This window comes from Pelodiscus sinensis, chromosome 5 (genome assembly GCF_052426305.1).
Source record: "Pelodiscus sinensis isolate ZL-2025 chromosome 5, ASM5242630v1, whole genome shotgun sequence".
Taxonomy (NCBI): domain Eukaryota; kingdom Metazoa; phylum Chordata; order Testudines; family Trionychidae; genus Pelodiscus; species Pelodiscus sinensis.
Genome location: NC_143056.1, coordinates 120,965,280 through 120,979,984, shown reverse-complemented (window position 1 = coordinate 120,979,984; position 14,705 = coordinate 120,965,280). Strand labels below are relative to the sequence as shown.

At 48.0% G+C, this 14,705-nt stretch overlaps 1 protein-coding gene across 1 annotated transcript in view; it reads left to right on the top strand.

Annotated features, from left to right (window-relative positions):
• The window catches only part of CRACR2B (calcium release activated channel regulator 2B), a 72,063-nt gene that overhangs the window by 37,474 nt on the left and 19,884 nt on the right, over positions 1 to 14,705 (top strand). The window contains exons 8-10 of the mRNA XM_075928240.2: positions 7,400 to 7,587; positions 8,723 to 8,794; positions 9,372 to 9,426. Of these exons, the coding sequence (XP_075784355.2) occupies positions 7,400 to 7,587; positions 8,723 to 8,794; positions 9,372 to 9,426 (315 nt within the window). The remainder of the gene's footprint in view (positions 1 to 7,399; positions 7,588 to 8,722; positions 8,795 to 9,371; positions 9,427 to 14,705) is intronic.

Here is a 14,705-nt window from a genome sequence, read left to right as displayed (position 1 = left end):
CAGACCCCAAGATGCTTTTGAATGGACTGGGATTGGATTGCCTGAGTTCTGTGCCCAGCTCTGGGCTGATGTATGTGACCGGGGCAATTGACTTAACCTCTCTGTAACTCATATACTTGCCTTCCTTTGTGAAGTGCTTTGTGATCTATGGATTTAAAGCTCTCTGAGATCTTATACCAGACTAGCTGGACCATAAAAGCAATCTAATATGACAAATCCCAAACTGAGATTTATGCAGATCTCCTGTCTGGCTTCCGACTATATTGTATTCCATTCTGTCACGATGGGCTTAACCCAAAGCATATCTACTAGCCTATCAGAGGACCCAGTGGTACATTCTCCTCTCCTAGGCTGCTGATGTTTGACTAAAGCTGCCAGAAATAAGGGCTCCCACTTGAATGTAGCCTTACCTCCCACTCCCAAGAGGTGCTAGTGCTCTGTGACCTACAGGCATCAAATATTGGCTTGACTCCAACACGGCTATAATCCTTGTTTCAGCCAGATGGTCCCCTTTCTAGCAAGATAAGGCAAGGCAACTATGTTTACTCTTCTTCATTATTGTATGGCTACGTCTCCTAAAATCATGCAGTGAAGAAATAAGTGCTCTGGGTCATGTAACACTATGCTGTTTGGGTAGTTGTGTCAATATTTGCACGGGGCGTGCTCTGATCGTTGCATGAAGAATGAGATCATTCTTTGGGTAAACTGGATGTACTGATCTAACGTCCTGTGACGAAGGCTTTCTGAAGTGGTGCCCTGAATCGTAGTCATGTTCTTCAGTGCCCATTAGACCTGTGCCCTCCCTCCATAACACCCCCCCCACACACATACACACACACACTGAGTATGGGATGGGGTGGGGATGGAGAATAGAATCCCATGGCCCAGTCCTAATCTGGTGTAAATGGTCATAATTCTACTGACTTCAATGGAGTTGGGCCAACTTATGTCACCTGAGGATCTGGCTCCAAACCTCAAGGTATTTCAAGGGCCACATGATGACTGAACGACCTTGGCTGGCAATGGCATTAGAATAAAGCCCTGGGCATCTAATGTTAGGGATCCATTACAGTCCTAATGCTGAAGTAAAAGTATAGAGAAGCCTCACTTGCTTCCATGTTATAAAAGAGAAAAAGGGGCAAACAGTGGGATGGCAAACTACTCAGGATAGCTAAATCCAATGCAAACTGCAAAGAGTTACAAAGGGATCTTGCAAAACCGGGTGATGGGGCAACAAACTGACAGATGAAATTCAAAATTGATAAATGCCAAGTAATGAATATTGGAAAACAGTCCAACTAGACATATGAAATGAGGGGGGGGGTGTCTAAGTTAGTTGTTACCACTCAAGAAAGTGGTTGGGAATTGGGTAGAGAATAATACAGAAAATACCATGTAAATCCATAGTACACTCCACTCCCTGAATACTGTATGCATTTCTTGTCACCCCACCTCAAAATGGAAAGACTTGGAAAAGGTGCAGAGATGAGGGGCAGGGGGAATCATATAAAAAGAGATTAAAAAGACTAGGACTTTTCATCTTGAAAAAGAGATGGCTACGAGACAACATGATAGAGTTATATAAAATCATGACTGGTATGAAAAATATGAATTAGGAAGTCTGTTTACTCCTTGACATAACACAAGACTCAGGAGTTCCCCAATGACATTACTAGGCAGCAGGTTTAAAACAAACATAAGGAAGTATTTCCTTTATACAACACATAGTCTGCTTGTGAAACTCATTGCCAATGGATGCAGTGGAGGCCAAGATTATAATGAGTTTCAAAAAAGAGCTAGATATGTTCCTGACTAGAAGCAATGGGCTTGAATTGCAGCAGGGGAGGTTTAGGTTGGACATTAGGAAAAACTTCCTAACTGTCAGGGTGGTTAAACACTTGAATAAATTGCTTAGGGAGGCTGTGGAATCTCCATCTCTGGAGGTATTTAAGAGCAGGTTAGATAGACATCTTTCAGGGATGATATATTCTAGATGGTGCTTGGTCCTGCCGTGAGGACCAAGCTGGGCCTTAAACTCTCGAGATCCCTTCCAGTTCTAGTGTTCTATGATTCTGTGGAGGATAGGTCCATCTACAGCTATTCACCAAGATGGTCAGGGATGCGACCCTGGGAATAGATCACTCAGGCTACGTCTACACTGGCATGATTTTCTGGAAATGCTTTTAACGGAAAAGTTTTCCGTTAAAAGCATTTTCGGAAAAGCGCATCTAGGTTGGCAGGACACTTTTCCGCAAAAGCACTTTTTGCGGAATAGTGTCCATGGCCAATCTAGACACGCTTTTCTGCAAAAAAGCCCCGATCACCATTTTCGCGATCAGGGCTTTTTTGCGGAAAACAAATCTCTGCCATCTACACTGGCCCTTTTGCGCAAAAGTTTTTCGGAAAAAGACTTTTGCCTGAACGGGAGCAGCATAGTATTTCTGCAAAAGCACTGACAATCTTACATGAGATCATCCATGCTTTTGCGGAAATTCAAGCGGCCAGTGTAGACAGCTGGCAAGTTTTTCCGGAAAAGTGGCTGCTTTTCCGGAAAAAGTGGCCAGTCTAGACACAGCCTCAATTGCTTGTTCTGTTCATTGCCTCTGAAGCACCTGGTATTGTGTGCCACTGTCAGAAGACAGGATACTGGGCTAGAGGAACCATTGGCCTGACCCAGTACGGCCATTTTTAGGCTATCTCCAGAACTGGGATAGATATTGCCTATGAATAAGTAATAAAGAGAGTTCCCTGGTTGCTCTTTCAAGCTCTCCCAGCTAGGTGTGTGTGTGTGTGTGTGTAGCTGTGTAGATATTATTCTGACTAGGAACAACTGTCCATGGATGATAGCCCATATCAGCAAATAACCATGATGCAGGCAGCACATTGTAAACAGTGCAGTTGGCATCCAGAGGATGGTTCTAAAGTTCAGGTGTACTATCTGTTGGAACCAAAGTCCAAGTTAAGGAGGGAAAAGGCATCTTCAGGTGAGTAGAGGTCAGGCCAGAGGGCTGCTACAGCATAGAGAAAAGGCAGCCCTAAAAGGGTAAAAGGCCTAATTAGGGCTGCAGAATAATTAAGAGCAGCTGGCAGGGAGCTGGCCCAGGCAGATTGGGGCCAGCTGACTCCACTTCAGGCCTGCTGGAGGACTTTAAAAGCCTCCCCAGTTAGCAGATGGGGGTGGAGAGTGAGAGTAGGTGTAGGCAGATGCAGACCAGAAGTGCTACAGAGCTCGAGACAGCAGGGGAGGAGTCCCAGAGGAAGTAGTGGGGCTCTGTACCCCAGAAACCAGCTGCAGGCCTAACCCCTGGCAAAGGGGGAAGGCTGTTGGCCCAAACACAGGCCAGGGAAAGAGGGGCCCCTGCCACACAAATCAAAACAATTATATTCACTCACTATTGGGGAGGAGGGGCTAAGGATAACACAGACTAAACATATCCTGCCAGAGATGCTTGTGATGGGGTGAGGTCACAGAAGACCCCTTGGGGGTGCTTCTCAGGGTGCTGATACAGCCACTGCCATTGGCCATCCTGCTCTCTGGGGTTTCTCTCTGCTCCTTTCTGCTCCACTGGTCTCCCCTGGCCAAGGTGCCAAACTGAGATCACCCCCCCCCTCCCCCCCGCCCCGAGAAGCAGTACAAACACTGAATCTCTTCAGGTTTAAGGAGAATGCAGTTTAGGGCCCAGCTTTGTGGGATACTGCTCCCCAAATGGGATCAGAACCCCAAATGAATTCTATAGGTAGCTGCCTTTGACAGTGAAAGAGGGAATGTACACACTGATTGCTCCCCCAGGTAACAGTCATTTACACTGGGCTTGATAGTAAAAGTGATTTTATTATGCACAAGCCGTAGGATTTAAATGGTAATAAGTGAGAACAGGCAGAGCAAAGTAGGTTGCAAACAAAAAATAACAGCAACCACTTAGCTAACTCTTAACGCTAAATCCTCAGTACAAACTTTTTCAAACTCATCCTAAAACTGTTCCTTTCCCAGCTAAGCTTTCCAGCCAGGGAAGTTTCCTCTTCCACTGAGGTTTCTGGTTCACTCTCCTGGGTGTGCCCACCGAAGACCAAACACTCCTACTTTCCTATTTTTTTTAAAGATTCCTTTTTGCATGGGAAATCACCTGGCCAGTTGGGATGAACATGTGACTTTCCCAAACCAACCACTGCTAAGACTTAAAGGACAAAAGAGATTAACAGTTGGTCATCAGGACATTGAGGGTCACACCTGGGATGGCTTTCATTCACACATTTAAAACCATAAAAACCACTCCACACGTCTAATTTCACACACAATAATGATACATACACCAAAATAAGATAAACAGATCTAAGGGACTATGACATGAAGATTGATAGGTTACACAAAGCAATTTGTCCAAAGCATTTTTTAGTTATGTGCATTTGTGTCCATAAGTATATTTTCTGAAGCATGTGGGGGTGGACAGACCATCCCCAAATCCTCTTGGGAAGAATGCATTTGCCATTCTGGTCCATGGACTGTGAAGCTAAAATTACCAGACAAGTGGAGATAGAACACCTGTCTGATCCGCTTCATTTCCCACCATTGAAATAACACGGGGAGGAAAATCCTTACTTGACTACAGAAAATTGTGGCCCTTACGGGCACAGTGAGACTGAATGCAGTCTGTAATTTGCAGAATCCATTTCCTGTCCACATGGTCTATCTCTTCCCTAGTGAAGTGGTTCCCCTCCAGTGCTAAATATCTGGGGGGCATGCATGAGGATGCCCCATGTATCCTGCATGGGAAACTCAGGGATTTTTTTAAGGTGGGTGGATTCATCCCTTCGCAGAGAGAAATGCAATAACTGGGGTGGGAGATCAGGCTAGTGACAAAGCAAGATGAGGCTCTGTGTTTGAGTCCCAGGTTCTGTGGGTTGACAAGACTAAATGATGTCTGTAATGGGCTTTAGGTCAGGCCCTCCGAGCATGGCAGCAGCACTCTTGCAACCCAGGGTGAAGGAGAAGAAGCACCTTGTGATGTGCTCTGGAGATGGCCTGTTTCACTGATGCTTGATGGGACCAAGACACTGGCTGAGTAGAGAAGCTACATAAAAGCTGATTACCCTATTCCCCTCACCCCGATTTTCATGTATGTGGCAGTGATGGCCCTAAGCTTACCTTACACAAGACCCTTGTGTTCAGTGGCTGCCTCTCAGTTTTGCTCTCCTCCCTCTGCTCAGAGCTTCCTCGCTGCTAATTACCCACCTGGTGCCTGCTGACTGAATCCAAGGATTACTTGTGCCAGTCAGAGGTGTTCGTGTCAGTGCCAGCCATGCGGGATACCAGGGCTGCTGCTCTGAGAGGGGACTCCCTCATGGTCATATTCAAGTGGCAATAGATACATATATACACACAGCCATAAGTATTCCTGGCAAACCGCCTCAAACCAATAGCACAGTCCTGCCACGGAAGAATTGCTGTCCAAGCTTGCTAGGTTCAGTTTATACGCCCAGTGCTGTGCAGTCATCATAGCTGGTATTCGGGCTCATTGAAACTTTTTTGGATTAAAAATAGGGTTTTCAGCTAAGTAAAAATTTGTACTGAAAGTATCTCTCTGCTTTCATCAACACATTTCATTGCTTTTTGCAGAAAAAGGCAATCTTTTCTGTTTTCAGCACAACATTTTTCTTTATTTCTGTTTTGTTTTTGTTATTTAAAAAAACAAAAATCAGAATTTTGCATGGGAGAAGAATGAGCTGTCTTCTGACCAGCTCTAGCTGCTAGAATGCTTTGTGGAAGAGTTAGGTTTTAAAAAATGGTTGGTAGGAGATGGGAGGGCCATAGCTGAAATCGATGGACTAGACAAATCTGCAAAAAGCAAAATATCAGAGACACTTTGTTCATTGGGTGTCTTCTGGGGGTTTCCTGGTGTGCAGTCCATAACCAAACCAGCTAATGATTTTGCTGTAGATACATGCAAACTTGTCCTTGCACAGGGCTAGAGTAGGTTCCCAGATATCCACATGGCTTGTGTAGCACCAAGCAGCTCTGTCTAATCAACAGGCATGGAAGAAAGCTGGCCATCTCTTACATAGGAAGGTTGAGAGAGATGGGGGACAAGTAACTGGGATTCACTGGGTCTTCTCCCGGTGCTTAGCAAGCGAAAACATTTCAGTGTTGAGGGTGTTTGTAAGGCATCCTCAGAGAAAGGGCTCCATCTGTGGGCTTCCAAGAAATTCAGGATGAATGGCTCTTATGATCTAGTATTTGTGCACACCACCTGTCTCTCTTTGGCCTATTAGATCAGGTTCAGCATACCATGCCATGAAGGAGAACCAGGCTTCACCTGGTATAGTTGGATGCTTACATTCCATGGGAGTCTTCTGTGGTGCGGTGGCCGTGCATGAGATCCTGCCTTATCTCAGTCTTGCTTTCAGATAAGGGTCTGATATAAGCTTGCAGCAAGAAGACAGTTCAGAGTACACATCCCCTCCTCGAGGGGCCGGAGTAAGGTTGGTATGTGCGTGAGATCAGATCTCACCTTATCCTTAGCTTGACCTGGAGCCTGGGGAATAGAGTGCACATCTCCTTGTCTCCGGGGCTCAGCAGGGGGCTTGCTTGTGACGATTCTGATGCAGGTAGGCCAGTCATTCTGGATACCCATCATTATGGGAACGGATGCCTGACACCTTTGGTCAGTCCCTGCCAAAGTGCTTGTAGGCCTTCTCCTTCCAGTCTGTAAGTGGGCAGCCGTGCTATGAGATTTAAGGGGGTATTTTGAGAGAGTTCCAAGAAGCCCGACTTCCAGTTCCCTGCTCTATTAGTTTCACTCATTGCTTCTGCCAAACAAATAGCCAAGCTGAAACTCACAAGCCTCAATGAAAGTCTGAGGCCGCTGCCTATCATTCAGAACCGTGTCGTCTTGCGGCTTCCTTGTGCTCCTCATCTGCCTGCCTGTACCCATCTTGTTTCTTGTCTTATGCCGATGCAGTGAGCGGCTACAAGCGGCTGTTTGTTCTGGTTGTGCAGCACCTCCCTGTCCACCTGGGTTCCAGCTCCACAGCCTAGCGGCAAGTGCTCCTGTAATACAAACAACAAATACTAATGGCCTGTTAGATGAGCAGAGTTACTGATGCGCCACCATCCTCTTTCCCATTCTCCTCTGAGCCTGCCGTTCCCTGGTAGGGTGTGAGTGTACCACAGTTGTGTGCTGAGAGGTGCTGATTCAGAAGGATTAATGTGGGAGAGCAGGCTTTGAATCTCCTGGCTTGTAGCTTTACAGCACACTGAATGCAAAGCAGGCAACTTTTGTTTGCATCCTGAGCAGCTGAAACTGGAGCAGCCCCTTGATAGCATGTCTTCTGGCCTGGGGCACGATTGTGGATTCCTGAGTCTAGCAGGGGGCTCTTATTATCCTGTTGGCTTCTTTCACAGCTGGAACGTGAAATCCAGTCTCTGAACTCTGAGCAGCTGGAGACCCGGGTGCAGAACGAGCGGCTCCGGCTTCTGAATGAGAACCTCCTGGAACAGCTGGAGAGAACCAAGTGGGAGCTGGAGGTGGCCAAGGAGCATCTGGAGCGTCTCCAGAAGGAGGCTCAGTGCGAACAGGAGCAGAAAGACAGGTGTGGCTGGATGGCGGTTACAGAATTTGCCGGGGAAGCGGGTTGCTACGTGTGCCACCTGACTCACCTGGTGCCCCGCACGAGGAGGCGTCTAGTGGCTAAGGAATAGGACTGGAAGTGTGAAGACATGGGTGTGATTACTGGCTCTTTTGTGAGCTCAATACCCAATCCTGCGGGAGACACATAACCCTCCCTCTGCGATGGCTTTCCCATTGATAGCACATGGCGAATAGCCCCCTGCTAGACTTGTCAGGCTAAATTAACATGTTAATAGAGGCTGGGCTGGAAAGCACGGAACAAGGGCAAAGAATCATTATGTTTATGTAAAGCAGTACGGGGGTTTCTTTCATCTGCTCTCCAACTGATTGTAGCTGGAGCTAGAGAGGCTACAATAATGGTGTCATTGATTGTATTGCAATCTGTGGTAATCGCTGTGGGGTGCATCTCTTCTGCCTTTATCTAATAATCACAATACTCAGAAGCTTTCATCTCATAATGCTATGTGCCTCTGTTAGAAATGCATCATGTCATGACCCATGGGTCTCAAACCTGGGCCCATCAGAGCAGCCACGCTCCAACCAGCAGCAGCTTATGTAGGACCTTCAAGGCCTAGCCCCAGTGTGAAGCTCTGCCTCTGAGGTCCAATTGGCCCACAGATTCCAGCAGCAGGAACCTCTCTGAGCAACTGAGCTCCAGCCTGCAGGTCTTGTGCTTCCTTCTCCATTTCCTGGCATCTCCAGCCAGTTTGACTCCTAGTGTCTGACTTAGAGTTCCTGACCTCCCAGCATCCTGACCCACCCAACTCTTATTCCTGTATTGTGACTGCAAGCTCTGGCTGGCCACAACCTATTCCCTATTTTACAAGTAGGGTAACTGAGTTGTAGTGAAGGAAAGGAGCTTGACCAAGGTCACACAGTAGGCTAGTGGCAGAACCAGGGGTTGAACACAAGTCTCCTGCCTCCCAAGCCAATGCTCTACCCACTGAACTATCATTGAAGTTGGCAAGCTTGTACTTCTAACAATATCACGTGTGTGCATGAGAGACTGGGAGGCAGGGAGGGGGGATTTTTCTTCCTTTCTAGTTTCTCAACTTTGTTTCTTTCTTTTCTGTTTTCTTCCTCCTCCCTTCACACAGGGATGTGTTTAGAGTCTCTAAGAACATGCAGACAGAGAAGCAAAGTCTTCTTCGACAGCTGGAGCTCCTCAGGTGAGGGGGGTGTTGAGAGAAGAGGCGGAAGGATTGGGGATATTACCCACCATGCAGACAGAAATGGGTTCGCCCAAGAATACTTGTTTGCTCTGGCGGGAGTTTGCTGGCTTCCAGCCTTAGTGACTCTTCCAGGGATAAAGCTGGGAATCATCCAGCCAATAACCAAAGGGCTTTGGGTTGGTTCATTGGCACTGGCCCACTTCTGGCCCACTTGTTTCCCAATGTGCCAATGCTACTGAAGCACCATCTGAGTTCTTTGTCTCTCCAGGAACCTGGGATAATATTTAATGGATTCTCTGAGGGACCAAGTCAGCCTACTTGACGTCCTGCATCACAAAGGCCATAAATTGTCATCCCGCAATTCACACAGTGGTGGGGATTATTCTTTTTGCCTGGTTAAGGGAATGCAATGGAGTCCCCTCATTACCGAGACCCTCACCCAACCATCTGGCAGGAAGGGTGTCCATAGTCCCCTAACTAGCTCTCCTCATAGAGCGTCCCACTGTTGGCATTGGCCCACTCCCCACGAGCGCATGGTAACTGCTTGTCTCTCCCCACCCTTCCTTTGGCGCAGAGACATGAACAAGAAGCTTCGAGATGACAGAGATGCCTTCGAAGCCAAGAAGCTGGTTAGTCTAAAAAAGAAAACCCTCGTCCCCAAACACCGTCCTTTCGACTGCTGCTGCTGTTGTCACCACTCGGGGGCCCTGCACTTCCACGGGGGACACTGACCTACGCACCAGAAGCCTGGCGCTGCAGGACAGACTTCCCCATGCCTCTCCCATTCCGGAGAGCGTGGCATTGATTACCTTCAAGCCAGTGGGATGGGGCTGCTGGAGACTATTGGCCAGGGGAGCCCACATGTGGGGCCCTGGCATGTTTTTGTGATCGAGCCGGGGAATCCCAGGAAAAGGGCACTGGTGCTGAATCCCGCGCCTGAGGCTAGGCTGTGTGAGCCTGAGTGGAGATGGGAGGGGAGAGTCCCAGAGGGACCGTCTGCCTGCAGGCTCCTGTCTTCGCAGTCCCCGTGCCCCAGGTGAGGTTAGAGCAAGTAGTGTGGCCTGGCCCCTGCTTCCTTTGTGCCAGTCCCTGCCAGCCTGGCCCCAGCCCTGGCCCTGCCAAATGTGCCGCACAGACATGCAACAGCAAGCTCCCAATCAGGGGGACGGGGCTTGGACAGGGCTGGCCCTACCATGAGGCGAACTGAGCTGGTCGCCTCAGGTGCCATACTGTGGGGGAAGGGGCGCGACTAGGACCCAGAGTGTAGAAAATGGTGTCTGCTGCTGGCCCAAGCGAGGGGGAGTCATTTGAGCTCCCTGCCTCAGGTGCCAAAATGCTGTGGGCCAGCCCTGGGCTTGGACCCAATAAAAGAAGGGGAAGAGCACCACGGGGTTCACCTTCACCCACAGTGTGATCATCGTGGGGAGCGCAGAGCTACTGGCACCGTATGATGCCTGAGGCTGGCGGGATCACAGTATTTACTTGAATGCTGCCTGGCCTCCCAGACTGGTCAGAGCATGTGGTGTAGGTGGAAGTCCTTGCAGGCTCCTGATTCATCCTGCAGCAAAGCTCCTTTCCCCTGCCCTTCACCCGCGCTCAGATCCATGCAGGCAACCAGGGCTCCTCTTTCCCCATCCCTGCCACCTTGCTCTGTGGGTGGAGACTTGGAGGGGCCAGCCTTCCAGCAGCGTCAGTGAGCACGCAAGGAGGCGATGCTGCAATGCCAAGGGCTGGGGTCAGGAGGATCCAGCATGTCCATGCCAGAATCCAGTGTAAGACCAGCATGATGAAATGGGAGTGGCAGCATGTGGGAATCAGTTCCAGGGGTCCCATCAGCACCTTGGCTGTGAGCTGCTCCTCCTGGAAGAAAGGCTGGCGTAAAACCCAAAGCAGGAAGGGATGGTTTCAGAACAAATTAATTGTAGTGGCACTTTGCACTGGGCCTTGGGGGGTGGTATTTGTTTCAGAATCCTGCAGGGGAATTTCTTGAAGCTGCTAACTGTATGAATGCATGTAGTGGTGCCAGTTGGTGGGGGGGGGGAGGGTGTCCGGCCATGGTCTGGTAGTATATGCAAGGTCATAGCTGGATTGCATCCTATCAGAGTGCACGGTTCCAGGCAGTCTTCCAGCTCCACCTGGGTCCTGGGTGGAAAGCATCAGGCATCTGGAGGTGGTGCTAGCTCACCTGTTCTGGAGTAGCCCAGAGATGGTAATGGTCTTTCAGGTTGTCCAGTCTGCTTGCTGGCATTTTTGTAGGGATTTCATGTGCCATTGGCATGGTAGGAGACTGGTCTCTCCTGGAAAAATCACCCAATACAAACAGAGCACTTTATTGCGAAGTCCAATGCAAACAGGAAAACCAGCGCTTTCCCCTTTTTCACAGTATTCTGCTGCAATGCCAGGCTTTTCCATCACAATGACCCAGGTTCTCAAGCTCCTGTGGTTGTGGAATGATAACAGCATCCTCTTGGCATCCTTGCTTTTCCTCTTAATGATCTGTTTGTGTCGAGGATCTGGCCTGTCCCCATTCTCCCCTTTTACCTTGATTTCAGACTGGGGCAGTTGTACTAGTGCAAAGCACTTGTGACACTAGTGCAGCTCATTTGCATTGGTTCAGTGGCATTTGGTGCAAATGTTTTTGCATCCCCTTCCTCTTCCTAGAGGTTCAGCTCAGATTGCATCCTGCTGTGATATTGCTATCCTCATCCTCCACCAATACGAAGGAAGTCAGGGCCTGATATTTCTGATATTAAATAAAATGGGGGGTGGGAAAGAACCCTCTCTGAGGCAGTCTATGTAGCAGGGACCTACCAAATTAATGGTCCATTTTGGTCAATTTCATGGCATTTTAAAAATCATATCTTTCATTATTTCAGCTATTTCCATCTGAAATGTCATGGTGATGTCATTGTAGGGGTCCCTACTCAAAAAGGAGCTGTGGGGGAGGTCGCATGGTTATTGTAGAGAGGGTTGCAATACTGCTACCCTTACTTTTGTGCTGCTGCTGGTGCCGGTGCTGCCTTCAGAGCTGATCAGCTCAAGAGTGGCAGCTGCTGGTTAGAAAGCCAGCTCTGAAGGCAGAGCTGCTGCTAGCAGCAGTGCAGAAGTAAGGCTGACATGGTAGGGTATTGCTACCCTTACTGCACTGCTGCCTGCAGAGCTGGGCTCTTGGTCAACAGCTGCCACACTCTGGCTGCCAAGCTCTGAAGGCAGCAGTGCAGGCCTACAGGTGGCCTGGTACGGTATTGCCAATCTTCGTCCTGCACTGCTGCTGGTGGGGAACTGCCTTCAGAGCTGATCGCCCAGTCAGCAGCCACTGCTCTGTGGCCACCCAGCTCCAAAGGCAGCACAGAAGTAAACTTCGACCCTCCCTAAAATAACCTTGTCAGCCCCCTGCAACTCCTTTTTGGGTCAGGGCCTCCAGTTTGAGAAATGCTATGAAATCTGTATAGTAGAGAGTAAAAGCACACAACAGACCAGATTTCATGGTTGGTGATGCATTTTTCATGGCCGTGAATTTGGAAGGACTGTAGACATAGCCTCCAGAGCAGAAACAGAATCAGTTTGTTTGGTTCTTTTTGTCCATTCAGCAGACAGTCACACTACAGACACATGTCCACTCTAAGCTATTTCTGCCCCAGCACTGTGACTCTCATGTCTCTGAGTAGGGGGGGTTAAATGTATTTTCATTGACAGAGGTGATGGCAATAGGAAACTGTTAGCACCTTATTCAAGTGCCATCCACAGATGCCATTAATGTGAAGATAGTGCGTCTGAGGCACAGATTGTATCTAAGAATGGAATCTGTCCCAGAGCCTCTGCCTGGGTGTGGCATTGAAACCTCAGCCACAACCAACATTGCCAGTCAGGAAAACACCGATCAGTTTTTTCTCATATTTCCTTATTTTCCTTCCTTATTTACACCCTCGTTGGGTGTAAATCTGCAAGGTTGCAATGAAGTCAGTGGGGGTGGTGCTGATTTATGTCAGACCCATTTTTTTAGCCCTGTATGTGAATGTTACTGTGTAGCGTTAGTGACCAAAACCTCAGTTACCCACAGCGTTAGATCCACCATAGATAGCATAGATAGCAGTTAAAATCTGCTCCAGAACAATATCAGTTCAGCATTCAAACAAAACTAGGCCACTTCAGCTGTTACAATAGTTGGGTCTCTTATTTTGAACCATTTGAACATTTAACTATTGTGTGTGTGTGAGAAAGAGAGTGTGTGTGCATGCATCTGTACGTAATGTCGATGGCGCAATGTGTATTGAACATCATGAGATAATTTGTCCCTCAGGAAAGAATTGGTAACCTGGGCAGGTTATAATGGGAACTGCTTTCAAAGCCTCTGTGTGTATTTCTGAATGCAGGGCTTTCTTTCCATGGTGGTTTCCCTAGCTGAGGGGATGTCGGACATCCTAGCCTAGTGTTCCAATTAATATTGGGCTAGTGAAACAGCTTGCTGCTTTTAAAGGCAGGAATTCTGTTGGTCGACCAGTCCACATCTCATATCACTATGAAGCGTAATTCAATGACTGTGAGGCTGTCAGGAACATTGATTTGCCACGGTTCCGTTACAGGGACTGTACCTATTGGAGGGTGATGCAGGTTCTATCTATCTGCACAGCTATAGGGCCTTTTATACATTTTCTGTGGTTCTGGCATGTGTGTAACAGAGCCCCTCATGGAGAGGGAACATATGTATTTTTAAATATGCAAAAATAATTTAAAAATGTTAGCTCTTTGTAAATCTTAGGAAGGATAATGTTATTTCTGTGAAATGGAGGGGTAAGGAACAAACACATGGGATAGAGCGAGGGATATGGGACTGTATATGTCAAACTGCAACAAGCCCCCGGACTCTCCCTGCACTCTTTTGGGAAGGGGTTTATCCCTCCTCCTTCCTAAAAGCGTCTAACATTGCCGTGGGCAGAGCCCTGCAAATCCATGAATATCTGCTTTATATCCCCTGCCACATCCTGGCAGATGCGGATATCCATGGGTCATTTTTGCAGATATGGATATGAATATAAATGTTGTATCTAGAACCCTGAAAATGTGTGAATATCTGCTTTATAGCCATGTGTCTCCACCTCTGTGGCTATGGATGCAGATGTCCAGAGATCATTTTTGCAGATGCAGATGTAAATACAAATTTTGTAGCCGCACAGGGCTCTAGCCATGGGTATGTTTGTGCAGGCCCCACTAATATGGTGTGGCTTTGCATCTCCCTCTAGTGGCTAGACCACATACATAGGTTCATGAACAAACCGCTCCAATCCCTCAGCTGAAGCAGTACAGACTCCTTTTAGATCCAGATGTCCCAGTGCTCCCTGGCCATGTTGTTATATGTGTGTGGTATGTGTTAGCGAAGGTGCTGTCCTGATCAGGCAAGATTCCTCTGTTCACCACTAGCAAGGCACTGGGACCTAGACTGCCAGGACATGCCAGTGGTGGAACGTGAAGGAGAACTGAAGGACATGCCTTCCCTCCACCCATAGTAAGTCTATGTATTCTGTTGTCTTCATGGAACCCAATGCCTTGTTGACATTGTGTATTGTACCATTGTGATGTCATCTTTGTGTTTGTACCATCTATGTAAAATACCAAAGTTGCGTGAAGCCAACAAGCTAATAAAAGCCTGACAACCAATGAGAAAAAAATCCCAGAAACGGTCTCTCTCTCTCGCTCTCTCTCTTTTTTTTTTTTTTTTTAAAAGAACTAGGTATTTCTTTTGTAGGCAGCATTTACTCTCTGGGTTGGGCTGGCAGGTAACCGATTACCCAGGACTAACCTGAGTTCCCTAGGTGACAGAAGAGCTCTGCCGGCTTGCCCAACACTCATATGACACACATGATGGGGATGGTCCAAACACGCATGATTCCAAGTGCTGGAAGAACACACA